The sequence below is a fragment of the Mobula hypostoma genome, chromosome 5 (assembly GCF_963921235.1).
Source record: "Mobula hypostoma chromosome 5, sMobHyp1.1, whole genome shotgun sequence".
NCBI lineage: Eukaryota > Metazoa > Chordata > Chondrichthyes > Myliobatiformes > Myliobatidae > Mobula > Mobula hypostoma.
In genome coordinates this window covers 145,130,665-145,152,305 of record NC_086101.1, presented here as the reverse complement: position 1 = coordinate 145,152,305, position 21,641 = coordinate 145,130,665, and the positions used below count along the sequence as shown (strand labels likewise).

The window sequence follows — 21,641 nt, the reverse complement described above, 5'->3', positions numbered from 1 at the left end:
CTCATCGACAAGGTTCTTTTGCCCATAGAACTGCTGCACACCACATATTTATTGTTCTTTGCACCACAATTCTCTGTAAACTCTAGAGACTGTTGTGCATGAAAAACACAGCTCAGCTGTTTTTGAGACACTCAAACCACCCTGTCATCAACAATCATTCCATGATCAAAGTCACTTAGATCACATTTCTTCCTATTCTGATGTTTGTTCTAAACAACTGAATCTCTTGACCATATGTATGTTTTAATACACTGAGTTTCTACCACATGACTGGCTGATTAGATAAACAAGCAAAAGTGGCCACTGAGTCGATAGGTCTGTGATTAACATGCTTGCTACTATAACCTACCCACCCTTACTTTTTCCCCTTCCTATCATAGGCAGTCAAATCAAATATCTTATGCCTACCTCTGCCTTTTGTCTTTCTTAAAACCAGTTTTTCAACTGAAGGGCAGAGTTGAAATGCATTACCGTATTTTATGGACAGTGGCTTTGTGGTTCGAAAGTACCAAATGGCAGAGATTAAGCCACTATGTAGAAGAAGACAGTTCAATCAGATTTCCAGGGTGAACTTTAAATCCTTGCAATGATGGATGGTGAAAGTGTGAGATGTAATAACTCAGAAAATCTCAATTTTTAAACTAAATTGCTTACGTCTGCTCATTCCCACCTTTGACAGGAATAGGAGAAGGGGTCTTATAGGAGGGATAGTTGAATATGACATTGAATAGTCATAGTCATACTTTATTGATCCTGCGGGAAATTGGATTTTCGTTACAGTTGCTCCATAAATAATAAATAGTAATAAAATCATAAATAGTTAAATAGTAATATGTAAATTATGCCAGGAAATAAGTCCAGGACCAGCCTATTGGCTCAGGATGTCTGACCCTCCAAGGGAGGAGTTGTAAAGTTTGATGGCCACAAGCAGGAATGACTTCCTATGACGCTCTGTGTTGCATCTCCGTGGAATGAGTCTCTGGCTGAATGTACTCCTGTGCCCAACTAGTACATTATGTAGTGGATGGGAAACACTGTCCAAGATGGCATGCAACTTGGACAGCATCCTCTTTTCAGACACCACCGTCAGAGAGTCCAGTTCCATCCCCACAACATGACTGGCCTTATGAATGAGCTTGTTGATTCTGTTGGTGTCTGCTACCCTCAGCCTGCTGCCCCAGCACACAACAGCAAACATGATTGCACTGGTCACCACAGACTCATAGAACATCCTCAGCATTGTCCGGCAGATGTCAAAGGACCTCAGTCTCCTTGGGAAATAGAGACGGCTCTGACCCTTCTTGTAGACAGCCTCAGTGTTCTTTGACCAGTCCAGTTTATTGTCAATTTGTATCCCCAGGTATTTGTAATCCTCCACCATGTACACCCTGACCCCCTGGATGGAAACCGGGGTCACCGGTAACTTAGCTCTCCTCAGGTCTACCACCAGCTACTTAGTCTTTTTCACATTAAGCTGCAGATAATTCTGCTCACACCATGTGACAAAGTTTCCTACCGTAGCCCTGTACTCAGCCTCGTCTCCCTTGCTGATGCATCCAACTATGGCAGAGTTATCAGAAAATTTCTGAAGATGACAAGACTCTGTGCAGTAGTTGAAGTCCGAGGTGTAAATGGTGAAGAGAAAGGGAGACAAGACAGTCCTCTGTGGAGCCCCAGTGCTGCTGATCACTCTGTCGGACACACAGTGTTGCAAGCATACGTACTGTGGTCTGCCAGTCAGGTAATCAAGAATCCATGACAGCAGGAAAGCATCCAACTGCATCACTGTCAGCTTCTCCCCCAGCAGATGGTGTTGAACGCACTGGAGAAATAAAAAAACATGACCCTCACAGTGCTCACTGGCTTGTCCAAGTGGGCGTAGACACAGTTCAGCAGGTAGACGATGGCATCCTCAACTCCTAGTCGGGGCTGGTAGGCGAACTGGAGGGGATTGAAGTGTGGCCTGACAATAAGCCGGAGCAGCTCCAGAACAAGTCTCTCCAGCGTCTTCATGCTGTGGGAGGTCAATGCCACCAGTCTGTAGTCATTGAGGCCGCTGGGGTGCAGCGCCTTCGGCACAGGGACGAGGCAGTTTGCAGTCTTATTTTAATCTGCACTATACATTTCATCCTGGCCACTTAAGATTCCCAAGCCTTACAAAACACAACATCCAAAAGAAGTAAAAGAACACCTTTGTAGAAAAGCCAAGTGTCTTTAACAAAGGCCTATGGGCCAAGAGAAACAGCAGTCTTCTAACTCCAACCTAAGGGCACCATTGTGTCATTAGTCTGAGCATTCTCATCCACTTTGATGCTCCTTCTTGGAGTAAGGAATCAAATCTTGCCAGTATCAGATCCTCACCATCCCAATAAGATCAGTTGACCCCAGTAGCATTGCCCACATGGAAGCGGACCTGCTTTGCAATTCTCTACTGTACCAAACTATGCTTGTGAATCAAGCAACTTTCCAGTTAAAATCCTGACAGAAATCCATACCAGTCAGGCTCCTGGTTTCATTTTCAAAGCTCTGCCTTCTATTTATGCAACTATTCCTATAAAAGGTTAGGAACATACTCTGCATCCTAAAATGTATCAGAGAATCCTCTGAACACAGAGCATGTCATACACTACTCCAATATTCCATCCATGCACAATCATCCTCTTTAGATGGTACCAAGGGGATGACACCAAAAGACAACAAATAAGATAGCATCCCAATTCGTTTTATTTTAAGCCTTTAATTTTCATTATATTTTGTTGTTTTCTCAATCTCACTTTTGAAATTGTCCTTCGGATCATAACTGATAAACCATATAAAACTAACCTTAAAATAACACATTGGTACAAATGGAATATTCTATAATTATGTGTGCATGGCATAAATTTCAAATAATTAATCATTAGTAACATGCTTTATTGCCTTTCTTCCCAAACACAACAAGTACAAAACTATGTTGATAGACTTAGCTTTATGAAATGCACTTAAAGGAAGACATTGAATACTGCTACGAGATTGAAGCACACTCTCTTCAAACATACTCACCAGTAAGGTGTCTGCTCCTCCAACAATACTAAGTCCAAGTCCAGTGCGTCCCTTGGAAATTTCAATGGTTGTTTCTCGTCCGGGAATAATCGAACAAGAAGCCATGTCCAATGTTGATGAACCAGCTGTTGAAGATCTGTTTGGATCTTTGAATTAATTTAAAGAAAAATGTTATTTTTATTGCATGAAATGATCAGAACAGATGGAAAGTTGAGACACAAGAATTAAATTCATCAGTAAATATTTACATTTCAATTAAACATCGTATACAAGTCTATACAAGTCTCTTTTGTAAGATAAGAAATACAATTAAATGTATGCTAGTGAGATGGTTACAGTTCAAAATCCTATTTTTACTTATGCAATATTGATACTTAAAAAGTTTACACTGCACACAAACAGAATGCAATTCTTCTTACTTTTTCACTTGAAAACACAACACTATACAAAGAGAAACAGGTTGAAAAATTCTTGAAGTGCAGTGGGAACAGCATATTAACAAGTTTTAGACAATAAATTTGATATATCAATAACATTTCCAAGACTTTTATAAGACCACAAGATATAGGAGCAGAATTAGGCCATTTGGCCCATCCAGTCTTCTCTGCCACTTCATCATAGCTGATCCATTTTCCCTCTCAGTCCTAATCCCCTGCCTTCTCCCCGTATCCCTTCATACTCTGACTAATCAAAAATTTATCAACCTCCACCTTAAACATACCCAGTGACTTGGTGTCCACAGCTGCCTGTAACAACAAATTCCACAGATTCACCACTCTCTGGTTAAAGAAATTCCTCCTCATTTCCATTCTAAAAGGACGCCCCTCAATTCTAAGGCTCCCCCACCACAGGAAACATCCTCTCCACATCCACTCTGTTGAGGCCTTTCAATATTGGATAGGTTTCAATGAGGTCACTCCACATTCTTCTGCATTGCAGTGAGTCAAACACTCCTCATATGACAAGCCTTTCAATCCTAGCATTACTTTCATGAATTTCCTTTGAATCCTCTCCAATGTCAGAAAATCCTTTCTAAGATAATGGGCCCAATCTGCTCACAATACTCCAAGTGAGGCCTCACCAGTGCTTTACAAAGCCTCAACATTATATGCTTGCTTTTATATTCTAGTCCTCTCAAAATGAATGTTAACATCACATTTGTCTTCCTCACCACCGATTCAACCTGCAAGTTAACTTTTAGGGAATCCTGCATGAGGTTTCCCAAGTCACTTTGCAGCTCAGATTTTTGTCTTTTTGCTCCATTTAGAAAATAGTCTACCTTTTTATTTCTTCTACGAAAGTGCATGACCATACACTTCCCAACACTATATTCCATCTGCCACTTCTTTGCCCATTTTCCTTGTCTGTTCAAATCCTTTTGTAGCCTTTCTTCAAACTACCTGCCCCTCCGCCTATCTCTGCATCATCTGCAAATTTAGTCACCAAGTTATTAATTCTGCTATCCGAATCATTGATATCTAACATAAAAAGATGTCCCAACACAGACCCCTGTAGAACACCATTAGACACCAGCAGCCAAACAGAAAAGGTTCCCTTTATTCGCACTCTTTGCCTCCTGCCCATCAGCCAATGCTCTATCCATGCTGGTATCTGTCCTGTAATACCATGGGCTCTTAACTTGTTAAGCAGCCTCACGCTTGGCACCTTGTCAATGGCCTTCTGAAAAATCCAAGTACACAACATCAACTGATTTTCCTTTGTCTATCCTGCTTGCTATTTCTTCAAAGAATTCCAACAGATAATTTCCTCTCTTCTGCCTCTCTCCCACCTTGAAGAATGGAGTGACATTTGCAATTTTCCAGCCCTCTGGCTCGTTATCTGCTCTTGTACTCATAAGACGCAAAGAAGTTTTTCAAATCCTTGATTTGAGTTAGACCTTAGTCTATACACTGGAGCACTAGTGCTTTTGCAACAGTATTGTAACATCTCCCATTTCTGTCACTGTGCTGAAACTAGGTCTGAATAGGGCCTTGTAGCAGTTGGGTATGAATTCAAAGCAAGGTTTTATGGACTTTATTTTAGAGTGATTGTTTATGGCTGACACAGTGGAGTACTCTTGCAGGATAAAATCTTTCTTGACCGGGGTGGGGTGGGGGGGTCACTCTGGTTGGCAGGTGAGACTTGTGAAACAATTTCATGTTCCAAGGTCTCCTCCATGGTCATTGAAGGAGTTAACTCTACGACTGCAGGAAGTGGTTCTGACAGCTCTGGACATCTTTCTTCTCTAACAATTTACTCTACACTGCTCAAATGAATAATGTGTCATCTCCAGATGACATTAGATGCAATCTCCACTATACAGGAAAGTGGTCCAGTTTTGCCTTTAATCTTTAAGACCCTCACCAGGACTGCTTGTCCAGGAGTGAAACATTGAACCTCCTTGTTTTAGGAGTCCTTAATTTCTCTCAGCTGACAGTCCTGCATACTCCTTCTGAGAGTTGGGTTTGAGAAGAACTATGCATGAGTGCAAGGGATGGCACAGGAAGAGCATAGCTAGAAAGTTGTTGGTTGTGGAGTGCACCGCATTGTAATATGCAAGGAGGAAATTGGAGAGCTTCTGATTCATTGTCAGTGTTGTATGTTAGGCTGACACTGCTCACAGTGTGTTCTTTAGACATTGGACAAACATTTCTGCAAAGCCATCTGCAGCTGGGTTGAACAATGCTGATGTAATATTTCTTAGATGATTCATTTTCAGGAATGACAAACTATGGTCCATTGTCACAGATGAAGTGATATCTGTGACAATCCTTGAGAAGAGGCTTCTCGACACACAAACAGGTGCAAGGCTGTAGTGGAGGCTAATGGGGACACTCCTTGCCACTTTATAGCTGCATGTACTACTACCAAGAAATTTACATCCATGAATAGTCTGGCAAAACCAACATGAATTCTCTGCCAGGGTAATGCAGGTCATGCTACGGATGGAGAGGTGCTACTCTTGGCATCTCCTGGACGTGTTGGCATCCCAAACAGTGCATGGCAAGCTGCTCGATCTGTGATCTATCCCAGGTCACCAGAAAAATGGCTGAAGAAGTCCTTCAGCCTCCATGTGATCTAGTTCAGTAGCTATTTTATCATGGATAGTATAAGGAACCAAGTGGCCTTTGTAATACTTGCGTATGGAATTTTCATTTCACACCATTTTACCCTTGATATGTTTGAGTTTTCTTTCTTTCTTTTTTCAATCTTTTTATTAGTTTCATAAATATAAACATAGCAATAGTACAAATTTTTGGAAATACATTGTTATACTTAAAATGAGTAATTATAAAACCAAGTAGTATAAATTGACAAAACTCCCGATCGTGTAGGATAACAATGAATAATACAGGACAAAAAAAAAACTGGAGAAAAATCATGAAAAAGAAAAAAAAGGATAAAAACAAACCCCACCCCCCAGAAAAACTAAACTAAACAGAATTAGTCAACTAAACTAAAAAGACTTGGGCAATTCTAACAACGTAAAAATGGAAGAAAAGAAAACCTTAGTGTCGACGACTCCGTTCCTCTCAACCAACAGTACAGAGAAGTAAAATATGTTTGGAAATGGTCAAATTACATCATATGAAAATGCTGAATAAATGGCCTCCAAGTTTTTTCAAATTTAATGGAAGGGTCATAAACCACACTTCTAATTTTTTCCAAATTCAAACACAACATAGTTTGTGAAAACCAGTGAAATACAGTAGCAGGATTAATCTCTTTCCAATTCAGCAAAATGGATCTTCTAGCCATTAAAGTAAGAAATGCAATCATCCGGCGTGCTGAAGAGGTTAAATGATTTGAGTCTATCATTGGTAATCCAAAAACAGCAGTAATTGATTGAGGTTGTAAGTCTATATTCAAAACCGTTGAGATAATAGCAAAAATATCTTTCCAATATTTTTCCAACAAAGGACATAACCAAAACATGTGAGTTAAAGAGGCTATCTCGGAATGACATCTATCACATATAGGATTAATATAAGAATAATAATGAGATAGTTTATCTTTGGACATAGGAGCCCTGTGCACTACTTTAAACTGTATCAACACATGTTTAGCACAGAAAGAGGATGAATTAACCAATTGAAGAATTTTTTCCCATTTTTCAATCGGTATAATAATCTTAAGTTCTCTTTCCCAATCAGCTTTAATTTTATTGGAAACATCAGGACATAAATTCATAATTATGTTATAAATAATTGCTACAACACTTTTCTGAGAAAGATTTAGATCTAAAATTTTTTCCAAAGCATCCATTGGATATGAGTGTGGAAAATTAGGAGAAGCAGTAATTAAAGTTTCTAATCTGTAGATATCTAAAAAAGTGAGATCTGGGTAAGTTATATTTATTAGAAAGTTGATCAAAAGACATGAAACAATTATCCAAAAATAAATAACGAAAATGTACTATACCTTTGGTTTTCCAATCAAAGTAAGCTTGATCCATAGTGAAAGGTTGAAAAAGGAAATTAGATATAATAGGACTTGCTAAAATAAATTGATTGAACCCAAAAAATCTTTGGAATTGAAACCATGTACGTAAAGTGTGCTTAACTATTGGATTATTCATTTGTTTATACAATTTAGAAGAAATAAAAGGAAGCCAAGTTCCTAAAACCAAACCCAAAGAAGACCCTTGTAATGAATTACATTCAAGATTTACCCAATGTGGATTTAAAGACAGATCCAAATCTCGTACCCAAAATTTTAAGTATCGAATAATAATTGCCCAATAATAAAATCTAAAATTCGGGAGGGCGAGCTCCCCCCCCCCTTTTAGATTTCTGTAAATACCTTTTACCTAGCCTAGGATTTTTGTTCTGCCATATATATGAGGAAATTTTTGAATCAACATTATCGAAAAAAGATTTGGGGATAAAAATTGGAACCGATTGAAATACATATAGAAATTTGGGCAAAATAATCATCTTAATAGCATTAATCCGACCAATCAAAGACAAAGAAATTGGTGACCATTTAGTAAACAAAAGTTTAATCTGATCAATTAAAGGTAAAAAATTAGCTTTAAATAAGTCTTGCAACATACATCAAAGTTGCTGGTGAACGCAGCAGGCCAAAGAGTCAGTAACCAATTTAAATGGTAAACATCCATAAATAGGTACCTGCTTATTTAGGGGAAATAATTCACTCTTATTAAGATTCAATTTGTAGCCAGAAAAATTACTAAATTGAGCCAACAAAGCTAGAATAGCAAGAATTGACTTCTCCGGATTAGAGATGTATAATAACAAATCATCTGCATATAGTGATAATTTATGTATTTCATTTCCGCGGGTAATACCAAAAGTATTGGGCGAGTTACGGATAGCAATTGCTAAAGGTTCAAGGGCGATATTAAATAGTAAAGGACTAAGAGGGCATCCTTGCCTAGTACCACAAAAAAGACGAAAAAAGGGAGATCCTTGATTATTAGTACAAACCAAAGCTACCGGGGAATAATATAACAATTTAATCCAAGATATAAATGTCAAACTAAAATTAAATTTCTCAAGCACACTAAATAAATAAGGCCATTCAACTCTGTCAAAGGCTTTCTCAGCATCTAATGAGATAATACATTCCGGGGTAATAAATGAAGGGGTATAAACAATATTCATTAACCTCCTAATATTAAAGGATAAATAATAATTTTTAATAAATCCAGTTTGATCCATAGATATAATTTGAGGTAATACCTTCTCTAACCTAGTTGCTAAAATTTTTGAAAGAATTTTTGAATCTACATTCAAAAGAGCTATCAGTCTGTATGATGCACAATCAGTAGGATCTTTATTCTTTTTAAGAATTAAGGAAATAGAAGCTTCATAAAACGATTCTGGTAATTTACCTAAACTGATTGCTTCTTTGAATATTCTAGACAACCACGGAGAGAGAATAGAGGAAAATAATTTTAAAAATTCCACTGTAAACCCGTCCAGACTGGGTGCTTTACCAGAATTCAATGATGAGATTGCAGTTATTATTTCTTCCTCTGTAATAGGAGTTTCTAATGATAAGCAATCTTCGGGTGATAATTTCGGAAAATTTAGTTTACTTAAAAAGTCATGCATGGTATTAAAATCATGAGGAAAATCGGAGTGATATAAAGAGGTATAAAATTCTTGAAAGGTTTTGTTTATCCCAACATGATCAACTGTCAAAGTATCATCGTGTTTGCGAATCTTAGTAATTTGACGTTTAACCAAAACAAATTTCAATTGATTAGCCAATAATTTACCCGATTTATCACTATGAATATAAAAATCACTTCTAGTTCTCATTAATTGATTTTCAATTGAGGATGTTAATAATAAGCTATGTTCCAATTGAAGTTCAACTCTGTGTTTGTACAGCTCCTTACTGGGAGAAATAGCATTTTTTTTAAATCAATTTCTTTAATTTTATCAACCAACAAGAGTATTTCATTCTTAGCATGTTTTTTCAAACCAGCCGAATAGGAAATAATCTGACCACGGATATAAGCTTTAAAAGCATCCCAAACTGTTCCATTGGAAACTTCTTCCATAGTGTTAATTGAAAAGAAGAAATCAATCTGTTCCTTTATAAACTTGACAAAGTCCAAGTCTTGAAGCAAAATAGGGTTAAATCGCCATTGTCTATTAGTACAAGAAGTATCCATTAACTTGATAGGAAGTTTCATTGGAGCATGTTCTGAAATGGCGATAATGTCAAAATTACAATCAATTACAGATGGGATTAATCGAGAGTCAATAAAAAAATAGTCAATTCGAGAATAAGAACAATGAACATGTGAAAAGAATGAGAATTCTTTATCGTTTGGGTGTAGAAATCTCCAAATTTCTGAAATCTCAGAGTCAAACAAAAAAGAGTTAATAGGAGTAGCTGACTTATTCGGTAAAGTCGGACTACCTATGGATCTGTCCAACATGGGATCCAAACATAAATTAAAGTCACCACCCATTATCAACAAATACTCGTTTAAGTTAGGAAAGGAAGTGAATATGTGTTTAAAAAATTCAGGATAATCCACATTCGGAGCATAAACATTAACCATCGCAACTTTTTTATTAAAAAGTAACCCAGTGATTAACAAAAATCTGCCATTAGGATCTGAGATAATGTCCTGATGAATAAATGTAATTGAGGGATCTATAAAAATTGAAACGCCTTTAATTTTGGCTTGGGAGTTTGAGTGGTATTGTTTTTCCTTCCACAACTTAAAGAAGCGTTGATTATCCTCTTACCTTACATGAGTTTCTTGTGCAAAAATAATACGAGCATTCAGTCTTTGGAATACTTTGAAAATCTTTTTCCGTTTTATTGGATGGTTTAAACCGTTTGTATTCCAAGAGACAAAATTAATAATGTGATCCATAATTTAAGATTAACTCTTCAGTGAGTAAAGGGTTAACCATAATGTGAACTCATGAAATCGGAAGAGGAATACATGATCAGAGAGGAACCGGAAATCCCGACACTGCAGACACCTTTGTAGTCCTAAATCAGCCCAATAGAAAAAATTAAAAAAGAAAACGACTGCCCACCCACCATCCCCAAGAACCCTGAACTAATCCAGAAGAGGCTGAAGAAAGAACTAGCTAATACTAACTCTAACCCCATTTCTGCAGGAGGCAACTCCAAAGATATATGTTATATAGATGACCACCCTGGAAACTGATATATATATAAAAAATTAAACACTATACTAAAACAATCTACATAGTATAATTACTAAGACACATAAATAAGAAAAAGTTAGTATCAATATGTATGATTAGTTAATTATAAATGAGAGTAAATAAAATATCGCTTCCAAAAAAAAGGGGATTATGGGAAGAAGAAACATAAGAACATGGCATCCCAAAAAGAACAAAGGAGATTATACAAAAAGAAAAACAAATCGCCATTTTAATTGTACAGAAACAAAAATAAAGAACATATAACTGAAAATGATCGTCAGATCATATCGTTAGTAATAATATCGGAAAACAAAAAGTTAAGGAAAAATTAACTGGAAGAAAGTAACGTTATTCACAAGAAATAACTATTATATAAATTGTAAAGTAATAACTATAGTAGTAAGCACAAAACAAAAATCTTGAGCTTATAAAAAACCTTCATCGTACGGTAGTAGGTTTATTCTTTTTAAAAAAAACACCAGAGGAAAAAGCTGATACTGAAAGCACAGAACATTAATTAAAGGGCGGTGTCCGCATCAGGTGGGTAGTTATCCTCCAAAAAGCTTTGAGCGGCGGTTATGGAATGGAAGACGCGACAAGATCCATCAGGAAGAGAAATTCTGAGACGTGCAGGATACAATAATGCCAGTTTGAGATTTTTTTGATAACATTCCGACATCAGAGGTTTAAAAGTCAGTCGCTCCTTCATCACTTCGGGACTGTAATCTTGAACTATCCTGAAGGAATGCTGGCAATACTTCATCATCCCTTGTCGACGAGCAGTCTGGAGAAGCTGTTCTTTAACATTAACATAATGGAAACGAAGAATAATTGGTCTCGGTTTGGATACAGCCGATGTCAACTTTGACCGTGGTAAACGGTGGGCGCGGTTGAGCAATGGAGGCTCGTTGGGAAAAACTGAACTGAACGTATCCTTTAAAGGTTGAGCAAAAAATATTGAAGGGTCTCCATCCTCAACATCCTCGGGTAGACCAATTATACGTAAGTTTTGTCTTCTCGATCGATTTTCAAGATCGATGATTTTGGATTTAAAATGTTGCAGTTGTTTAATAGTCGAAGCCAAATTCTGCTCTAAGTTCTTGACTTTTGAATCCGTCTTCTGAGATTTAGTATCCAGTTCAGAGATTTTACTTCGATGTTCTTGGACTTCACAATCCAAGGATTTCAGAGATTCCGTGATTGATTTTAAATCTTCATTAAGGCTTTAACGTTGTTGTTCAAATTTATCAGATAAACTTTCAGATAAATTTTGCCGTTGTTCCTCAAACTTTTCCTCTAAAAACTTCATCATAACCTCATAAGACAGCTCCGTTTGTTTAGAGTCACCTTTCTCTTTTCCTCTGTTCCCGTCAGAATCTTTCCCATCTTTGGCTTTGGATCTTGTACTCATTTCTTTAAATTCCAGAGTTGCAATTTAAGAAAAAAATCAGGAAGATAGAATAAATCTTCTGGTGTGGATAAAATTGATTAGATCAAGGAGATCATAGGTTAAAAAAGATAACGGGAATGGAGCGAAGCCAGAAGCGACTTCACTCCATGAGCGCTCCCTGCTGAATCTCTTGAGTTTTCAAATGCCATCCTTTAACACTGTTGTGGCACCATCAAATACCTTTAATTTGCTTTTAGTTGACTCTATTGCATGGGATGTGGCAAGCAAATGGTGGATGGATCTCCAATCAGTAGTCTCAACCATTCACAGCCCTACAATGCTAGCAATGTTTTTACCACATACAAGCCCAATGTGGCTTTTTGGCTGTTGTACTTCACTGTGATGAACGTCATTCCCAAAGGAATTATCTATTCTCCCGTATAAGTTCTTAGTTAGATATTTACAGGCTTCAGTTCAGTATCTTTGAAATGCATTTCAAAATCATTTTGCAGAATGACTGAAACAGCTGAGTTAGTTTTCAATTTTATTTTAGTTAATTTGCCGTTCACTTCTAGTGTAGGCGATATTTCTGTTCTCTTGTTAGTTTTCACATAGTAAATGTTAAGGCCAGCCAGTCCAGTGTCACTCTCATCATTATCAGACTTCTTTATTAACAGCATGTACATTAGTGCTCTTTTTGAAACTGCAACGTCTTTTTTTTTTCTCTCTTCCTATGCAGTCCATTTATTTTTTTCTGTCTGAAATGCTCTTTGTGTGCATCCTACTTTGTTGCATTTTCTGCAAGTTTTGCCTTTAAAACTGCATTGGTCTAGTGAATCCTGATGATGGGTCTCAGCCCGAAATGTCAAATATTTACTCTTTTCCATAGATGCTGTATGTCCTGCTGGGTTTCTCCAGCATTTTGTGTGTTGCCTTGGTCTGGTGTATGCAAGCCTCTGCCACAAAGGGAACACAATTTGTTCAGCTAGGCAGGTTTCCATATAGGCATCGCAATTTTGTTCATGCACGCTTTCATTCCTGACTGCAACTCAATTGCGTCTCTGGCTAATGTTTCTGACAAGCGATTCCAACTGCTCTTTTAAACGTGATTTGTGCTTTGGTTAGGAGTCATTTTTTGAATGCCTTTGATTCCACAAACTGAATGATCTCTCAGTGCATCATTAACCCCATCACTGAACTGATAAGGCTCAGACAATTTCTTCAGTTCAGCCATGTAAGTTGAAATGGACTTTCCTTTTTTTTGATTCAGGTTATGAAATCTCAGGCATTCTGCAATCAACAATGATTTTGGTTCTGAACGTTCCTAAACGTTCACAATATCAGCAAAGCTCACTTCGGCTGGTTTGGCTAGAGCAGTTAAACTTCTAAATAAACTATATGTTTTTTTTTACCTATTGCACTCAGTAACACTAGTACTCATTTCTCATTGGCTATTTCATTTTGCTTCAACATACTACTCAATTCGTTCAGTACACATAATTCAGTTATCTCTTGTGCAACTGAATGTGTCTATCTTTCCGATGCAGCCAGCTATTTCTGCTTTTTTTAATTTATGATTATTATCACCCAATATGTAATGTTTATGAATGTGTGATTTTTATCCATTTTCTGTCTTTTTTTTAAAACTCGATTGTCCATAAGATCATAAGACTTAGGAGCAGAATAAGGCCATTCAGCCATTGAGTCTGTCCTGCTCTTCCATTGTGGCTGATCCCTGATCCCAGATCCCAATCAAACCCATACACCTGCCTTCTCGCCATATCCTTTGATGCTCTGACTGAACAGGAAAAGATCAACTTCTGTTTCAAATATACCCATGGACTAGGCCTACACCACACAAATCACTACTGTCTAGCAAAAAAAAATCCTCTCAGTTCTTATAGGTCACCCCTCAATTCTGAGGCTGTGCCCTCTAGTTCTGGATACCCCCACCAGAGGAAACTTCCTCTCCACATTCATCTTATCTAGTCCTTTCAACATTCGGTAGGTTTCAATGAGATCACCACACATTCTTCTAAATTCCAGTGAGTACAGGCCCAAAGCTGCCAAAAGCTCTTGTTAACTCTTTCATTCCCAGAATCATCCTCGTGAACATTTCCTCCAATGAAAACATGTTCTTTCTGCGATACGGGGTCCAAACCTGTTGAGAATACTCCAAGTGTGGCCTGGCTCAGCTTCATCTCCTTTGTCCCCTTACAAAGAAACATGCTGTTTGTGCTGTTTTTAAAACTCAAACTTCTCTCTCCCTTTTCTGAAGAAAAATACGCTGCGCTTTTTTTGAACTCAAACACCTCACTGCACTTCTACAGGTAGGTAGTCATCTCAGGTTTATTTTTAAACTTACTAGTTGCCACTGTTATGTTCTGTATTTCCAAATTAATCAGGAAAAAAAAGGGAGCTGGAGATAAAGTGTCTACTTAATTTGTTACTTACTTTGGTGAGGCGCTCACTCACATGATGTGGTGGTGTAATGACATATGCCATTCACGTAGTTTTACAGATAATCCATAATTAATTATTTAAGCAAAGAATGCTTATCCAATTAAGATATTTACAATATTATTCAATAAGAGAAATATTAAATACACCTCCCTCCAAGAAGACTACATCCTTGTCATAGGGTTTGGAGGTTTGCGTGCCTCAATGACCTGGAGACCTATGTTGGTTGGAGTCAGGGCTTTATGCTTTGGCTCTTGGTTGGTAAGGTCACTCATGTCAAACAGGTAAATGGGGAGAGGCCAGACTAAGACAGGTCCTCCAGGTTTGGGGGTTCAGCTCAAGGCTAACAACCCTGACTGGTAAAACAAAACTGTTATGGAAAATCTGAGTGCAACGATATTCCTGAGCCTTCATCCAGAACTTGCATGACTGACAGTAGTGAAAATCAAGCTACTGACACACAGAGATGAAGCACCTTTTTTTACTGCCCTAAAAGCCAGCAGTGTAACAGGCAGTAGAGAGTAGAGGTTAAGTACACACCACAGCTGATCCAGGGCTTATCAGAGAGAGAGATTTGAAAGAGCATCCAGAAACAGAAATGATACTGAGGCAAAATTAGAATGGGAATTCTAGTTTTTAAATATACTGTAGATAGCTGAAGGCAGATGAATGAGGGAAGGTGATCAAGAACGCCCAAGAGGTCAGATGACAATTAGAGCATTAATATATCATATTTGGATATTAGTCATATTTGTTACTTACCTTTATTGCTGGAATCGAGATCAGGCGAGGCAGCAATACCATGCATGGAAGAAGGCTGAATGCTTTTGACATCTACTGAAGAAGTGATGGCAGGCAGCGTCTCAGATTGTTCTGAATTCACATCATCCGAACTGATGGTTAGTTTAACAGTGTTCTTTGATTGCTTTAGCAAGCTTATAACCTTGAAAAATTCCAGAAATGTATCAATAAGTCAAATGTAACTAAATTACTAAATCTACAACTCTTAATGCCTTTGTAAGAAATGATTTGCATTCAAAATACCAGGTGACTGCAAGATTATGTTGTTCGTGATTGTGTCACTTAGTCAATGCCTAGTTGTAACTTCGATGGACACAGCTTGGCAATAATCAATGAGGCCTCCAAAGTTCCTACCAAGTTTGGTGCACTGTCACCTTGGATTGTACTAATCATCCACTATCATTGCGTAGGGTAGATCATGTGAATGATTCTTTTATGTGCTAATGAAGTTAACATGAAGCCACTTAAAGGCTTGTTATTTTTCAACTTGTTTTACTCATCCTATTTTATAACTGAAATATTTTCATAATTTGACATTTCCACGTTTCAACTTAAATATAAAAGGACAATCCTTCTCAGATATAGAAAAAAATATTCCAACACACAGTGTGCCATGATAGAACTAGTATGTTAGTGTTAAAAATGCTTTCATTCCAAAGCAATTGACACATTCATATTAAAAGGACTCTGCAAAAGAACATGGAAGAACAAGCAGTCTGAGAACACGTCTAAAATGGAAGACAACAGCAACATTAAAAACAAAATATTCAGAACCAAGGTTAATTTACACTCCACTCAAACATCTTGACACAACTATTTAACGTGCCATAGGCTCAAGATTGAGCATGAACATTACTTTCTTCCTTATAATTATTGTAAGCCCCATCAGAATAATAACAGAGTGAATGACTCCAACAGAAACAACACTAGTTATAAAATACACAAGAGGCTGCTGTCAATTATTCACATAAATATGTTATCTTATTTGGCATGAATTTTAATATGTGATTTTCCTGGCACTGTATTTCTTCTTTCTCTCGGGCTCAACTATCTGACCATCTGCTTCTACACCAGTTCGGTGGGTTCTGAGGTGGCAAATGAGCTCAATATTGAATCAACAGTCTCCGACACAGTTGATGCAGGAGACATGCTCTCTCATGTTCTCAGTGGCATGTTGAATGCTCCTTCTTCACTCTGAATGATCACCGGCCAGAGATTTGCACAAGTAGAGGATAAATCATGTAAGTTCAATAGGCAGTGCAGACAGAGGGGTTATGGAAGGGCTGGCAAGATGGACGGTATTCACTTTAGTGTATGGAGCCTCACAGGTAAGTCAGATGTCTTAAAACGTGAATCAGCATTTGGAATTATGATACTATTGCAACCATAGCAACATAATTGAGCGAAGTGCAGTACTGGCTGCTTAATGTTCTGGAGTATAAAAGTTTCAAAAATAGTAGAGTGGGATGCAAATTGGAAGGGGTAATGCTGGATCACTGAAAGGGAACATTATCAGCAGAATTTAGACAGGATATGTGGGAATGATTGTCCATTGAGGCCAGACGGGTCAAACTTTGGGATAATACAGCAATCACTTTGCTGAGTATACTACAAGTCTCCCAATAGACTGCAGGAATTAGAGGAACAAATATTAAGCAAATTGCAGAAAGGTGCGAGAGTGATATGGTTAGAGCAGTGGAAATTTTAACTTTTCCAATTTTGACTGGGATTGCCTTTGTGCAAGGGGCTTTCTTACGTGCATCCAAGAGTTTTTCAGAGAGCACATTTATTGCCTGGCACAAAAACTTGTACCTGATCAACAAGTTTGCAGATGAAACAAAATTTGAGGTGAGCACAGAAGATTGTTGAAGGCTATAGCAGAATACAGATCAGATCGAAAGTTGGACACAGCATTGATAGATGACACATAATCCTGACTAGTGTGAGGTAATGCATTCTGGGAAGGTAAATGGGCTGAGAACACATAGTGTAAAAGAAGTGTTAATGAATGGACAGACTTTTTGTTTTCAAGCCTGTAGTTCCCTGAAGTGGCAACACTGGTGTATAGGATGGAAAAACTGACATATGGCATGCTTGCCTTCATCAATTGGGGGATAAAATACAAAATTTTGGACAGTATGTTGCAAATTTACAAACCACAGATTAGACTGCAGATAGGTATTACATGCAGTTTTGGTTGCTATTCTATAAGAAGGATAAGACTGCATGGGAGAAAGTGCATAGAAGATTCACAAGCATTTCCGGAGCAAGGTAGGCTAAGCGATGACAAGACAGAAATACTTAAAATTGTGGGGTATTGATAGGGAGATTGCACTCAGTCTTTTTCCCAGAGCTGGGGAATCAAGAACTAAAGGCAATAGGGTTAAGGAGAGAGGAGAAAGATCATGAGAACTTGAGGGGTGTTGGCCAGAAGGAACTACAGTCTACAAATTTTTGAATTCAGATGAATCAAGGACGGGGGAGCAGACCAGCCAATTGTCTTTGTTTTCCCATTTTGTGGACTCTTAACTGATTCTTGCTCTGGGATAATCCAACAGAGCAATTGAGTGTGGACAAAAGCAGCTTTGGGTAATGACATGCTAAACCTGAGACCATTCTCTGATGAGCAACTACTATGTAAAGTACAGACCCACCGAAGGAGCAATCTGTAATCTTGTTAGACTCAGTGTCACCAGCAACTTTGATGTGTGTTGCTTGAATTTCCAGCATTTGCAGAATTCCTCGTGTCTGGGTTGTTAGTTTAACTGGTTTGGAAGACACAAATACAAGGCTGGGGGGCAGAACCACAAATCAACGCTGGTTGTAGACCTGGACTAGAACCAGTAAGAAGGTGACCCAGGTAAGGCAAGTGACCTTGAACCGGTGCATCTCCATCCCATTGGCTCAACTGATAAGAAACACTATAAGAGTCAGGAGTTCCAGATACATAATGGTGATAACTCTCCAGCAATCAGAGACCAACCATCAAAGATAAGGAGGACTCTAGAGACACATGGAGATCGGAGCCATGAAAAATGCCTGGCCAGTGTAGACGCCGTTCCCGGGTAATACCTTTTCTCTTCATTGATGGTTCATGGAGTGTCAGGGATTCTAGTGGGGTCCACACAGGTAGTTACTTTGTGAACCCACATGCCTTTTAGTTGAGGTAATAACTAAAGGTTATTTTAAATAAAGGTTACTTGTCAGTAAATACAGATTCTCTCTGTGCCTCTCTCATCATTATTACAAGGGGTGATACTTGTAACAAGGGGCAACTTTTTTCTTACACAAAGGGTGAAATCTATGTGGAATGAACTGACAGATGGCCAAGGCAGGCACAGTAACTTACAAAAATTTCAGTTGGGCAAGTATATAGATTGGAAAGATTTAGAAGATTACAGGGCAAACATTTGCTTGGATGGGGCACATTGGTTGGCACGGACCACTTGGGTTGAAAGGCATATTTCCATGATATGCCTATTCCATTCTATGAGTCTGAAGGTTCTAAGAGGCATAGGTAGGGTGGCTAGTCACAATCTGCTTCCCAGAAAGAGGATATTAAAAACAAGACGGCAAAGGTTTAAGGTAAGAGGAAGTTGTTCTAAAAGGATTTGAGGGGAGCATTTATTTAAAACATTATGATGTTAATAAGGAGGTGCTGTTATTTGTTTAAGAGGTTTTAAGACAGGCACTAAAACAGAAGAGGCTCGAAGATGGTCCTAATATAGGGACATGTGATTCATGTAGTTGGCCAAAATGTTGGCATGGATGTGTTGGCACAAAGGACCCATTTCTATACTGTACATCTCTAAGTTGGTGAGAATGGTATTTTTTTTCTTCAAGGAGACCTTGAAAATAGCCTTAAATCATTTCCTCTGCCCTCCTCCCTATGATAGAGCTTGCAGTAAAATCTAGTATTATGAGCAATGTGCAGCTGAAAGCAACTAGACTGTTTTTGCTGGTAGGATTAGCTTTAGAGAGAATCCTGATGTTGGTTCAGTTATTCTGCCAATCAATTTGGAGAATTCTGCAGAATCTGTAGCAATTCTCTGGTGTTTTGAATGTAGGAGTCCATTTCTCCAAAGCTAATCAGAAGCTGGAGAGTAACTGCTGCCCAGTGGATTATGAGCTTTCTGAGTTTGAAATCTTAACCCTTGAACATTCTTGTCCTCAAGTGGCTTTGGAGGTAACACTGAGAGATGGCTCCTGAGATAATGGGAAATGGTGCATATTTTCCAGGGTTTCGCTGAAAATTTTTATGGTTGGAAACATCATTGATCAATGGGATAAGTTAGGTGGAAGACCTTTCTTATGTGGATATTTAGCATAATAGCCATTCTCTTGCTCACTCCAGTGAATGAGGCAATGGCCTCCAAGTGTGCATGTATGGAATCACGTCCGAGTGCTGCAACCCAAAGATCGATATTGAGTGACCTTAATTCTGGAGTGGAGGCTGAAAGGCTTCTTTCCATATTTCAGAGCACTGGAATATAGAAGAAAGCTGATCACAGAACTGGAAAAGAACAATCAGCACATTCATAAAAGAGGAGATGGGTATGTACAGTAACAAAATGGCTTAGAGGCCTACAAGACCTGGTGCATAAAGGCTGTGTTTGCCAACAAAATGCAACTAAAAAAAAAACACAAGGGTGGGGGGGAGAGGAAATACTAAGGTAAGATAGTCAATAATTTGAAAAATGATACCAAAAGTTTTTTCAGATATATAATGTGTTAAACAAAAGTTGAGAGTAGATATTGGGACCACTGGAAATGATGCTGGAGAGGTAGTACAGGGATACAATGAAATAGCAGACAAACTGAATAAATAATTTGCACCAGTCTTCACTGTGGAAGACACTAGTATTATGCTGAAAGCTCGACAGTATCAAGGGACAGAAGTGAGTGCAGTTACTATTATTAGGGAGATGTGCTTGGGAAACCGACAGGTCTGAAATTAAATATGTCACCTGGACCTGATGGACTATAACTCAGGGTTCTAAAAGTGGTAGTTGAAGAGACTGTGGAGGCATTAGTAATGATATTTCAAGAATCATGAGATTCTGGCATGGTTCTGGAGGACTGGAAATTTGCAAATGTTACTCCACTCTTCAAGAAGGGAGGGAAGCAGAGAAAAAAGGAAATTATAGGCCAGTAAACCTGACCTCAGTAGTTGGGAAGATATAGGGATTCATAGTTAAGGATGTGGTTTCAGGGTACTTGGAGGCACATGACAAAATAGGCCAAAGTCAGCATGGTTTCCTTAAGGGAAAATCTTGCCTGACAAATCTATTGGAATTCTTTGAAGAGATAAAAAAAAAAGGTTCATTAATTAACAAAGTATACAACTCAAAGTCTTCTCCAGATTACCATGAAGCCAAGGAAGAAATGGAAAGCAGTATGATCATCAACATCCAAATCCCTCCTCCCCAGACAAAAATGAACAAAATCAAAACAGGTACTTTGAACCCCCGCCCCCACATGAAAAAAAAAAGAGGCAGATTGGGCAAAAGCTACAGAATACGAGAAACTCTCAAGACTGATGAAGCCCCCGGTAAGCCTCAGGCTCGCTCAGCTCGCTTCCGTCTAGGGGGAGCAGCCTTCGGGCCCTCCAAACTCTGTAACTGAGTTTGTGTAGATGCCGTGTGATGTACCCCACCACACCAAATAACAGACCAGTACACCATATGCGATTCAATGATTATACTTTATAGATCTTACTGAAACTATGTAATTAATAGAGACAAAATATAAAAGGAAAGTAAAAGGCACCAAACTTATCAAAGTTCAACCACTTTGTGCACAACCATTGGAGCTCAATTAACGGAATCTTCTTTCCACCATTCAATCCCCTCCGACCTTCTTGACCCGCCGCCTGGGACCAACCACGGTGTTCGACCAGAGTGCATCCAGCTCATCCTTCCTCTTCGGTTCTCCACCCAAAAAACCCTGGGCCTCGGACTCCCACTCGGGGTCCGTTCCGTCACCCAGTTTACAGCATTGCGTCTCCTCTCTCTGTCCCCATCCGCCTTCTCCCCAAAGCCCGCGAAAACAATAGCTTACAGACACGGAAAGAATAAAATCGAACCCAATTGGTTAGCAAATGAATACAATTCCCGTTATCAGTAATTATAACCCAAAACAAGCTGCTAGAGAGAGAACCACTGTCTCAGCAGTTAACATCATAGAGAAGCCATTTTATTTTAACACAACAAAGAAACCATTTTATTCACCTTAGCAGTAACATAAAAGAAGAATCCCCTTACACTGATAAAAATCTA

At 38.4% G+C, this 21,641-nt stretch overlaps 1 protein-coding gene across 12 annotated transcripts in view; it reads right to left on the bottom strand.

Moving 5' to 3' along the window:
- The window catches only part of LOC134347066 (multiple PDZ domain protein), a 234,251-nt gene that overhangs the window by 44,520 nt on the left and 168,090 nt on the right, over nucleotides 1-21,641 (bottom strand). For all 12 annotated transcript variants that reach the window (XM_063049149.1, XM_063049152.1, XM_063049156.1 and 9 more), the window contains 2 exons: nucleotides 15,325-15,505; nucleotides 3,043-3,188 (listed from right to left, as the gene is read on the bottom strand). In XM_063049149.1, the coding sequence (XP_062905219.1) occupies nucleotides 3,043-3,188; nucleotides 15,325-15,505 (327 nt within the window). The remainder of the gene's footprint in view (nucleotides 1-3,042; nucleotides 3,189-15,324; nucleotides 15,506-21,641) is intronic.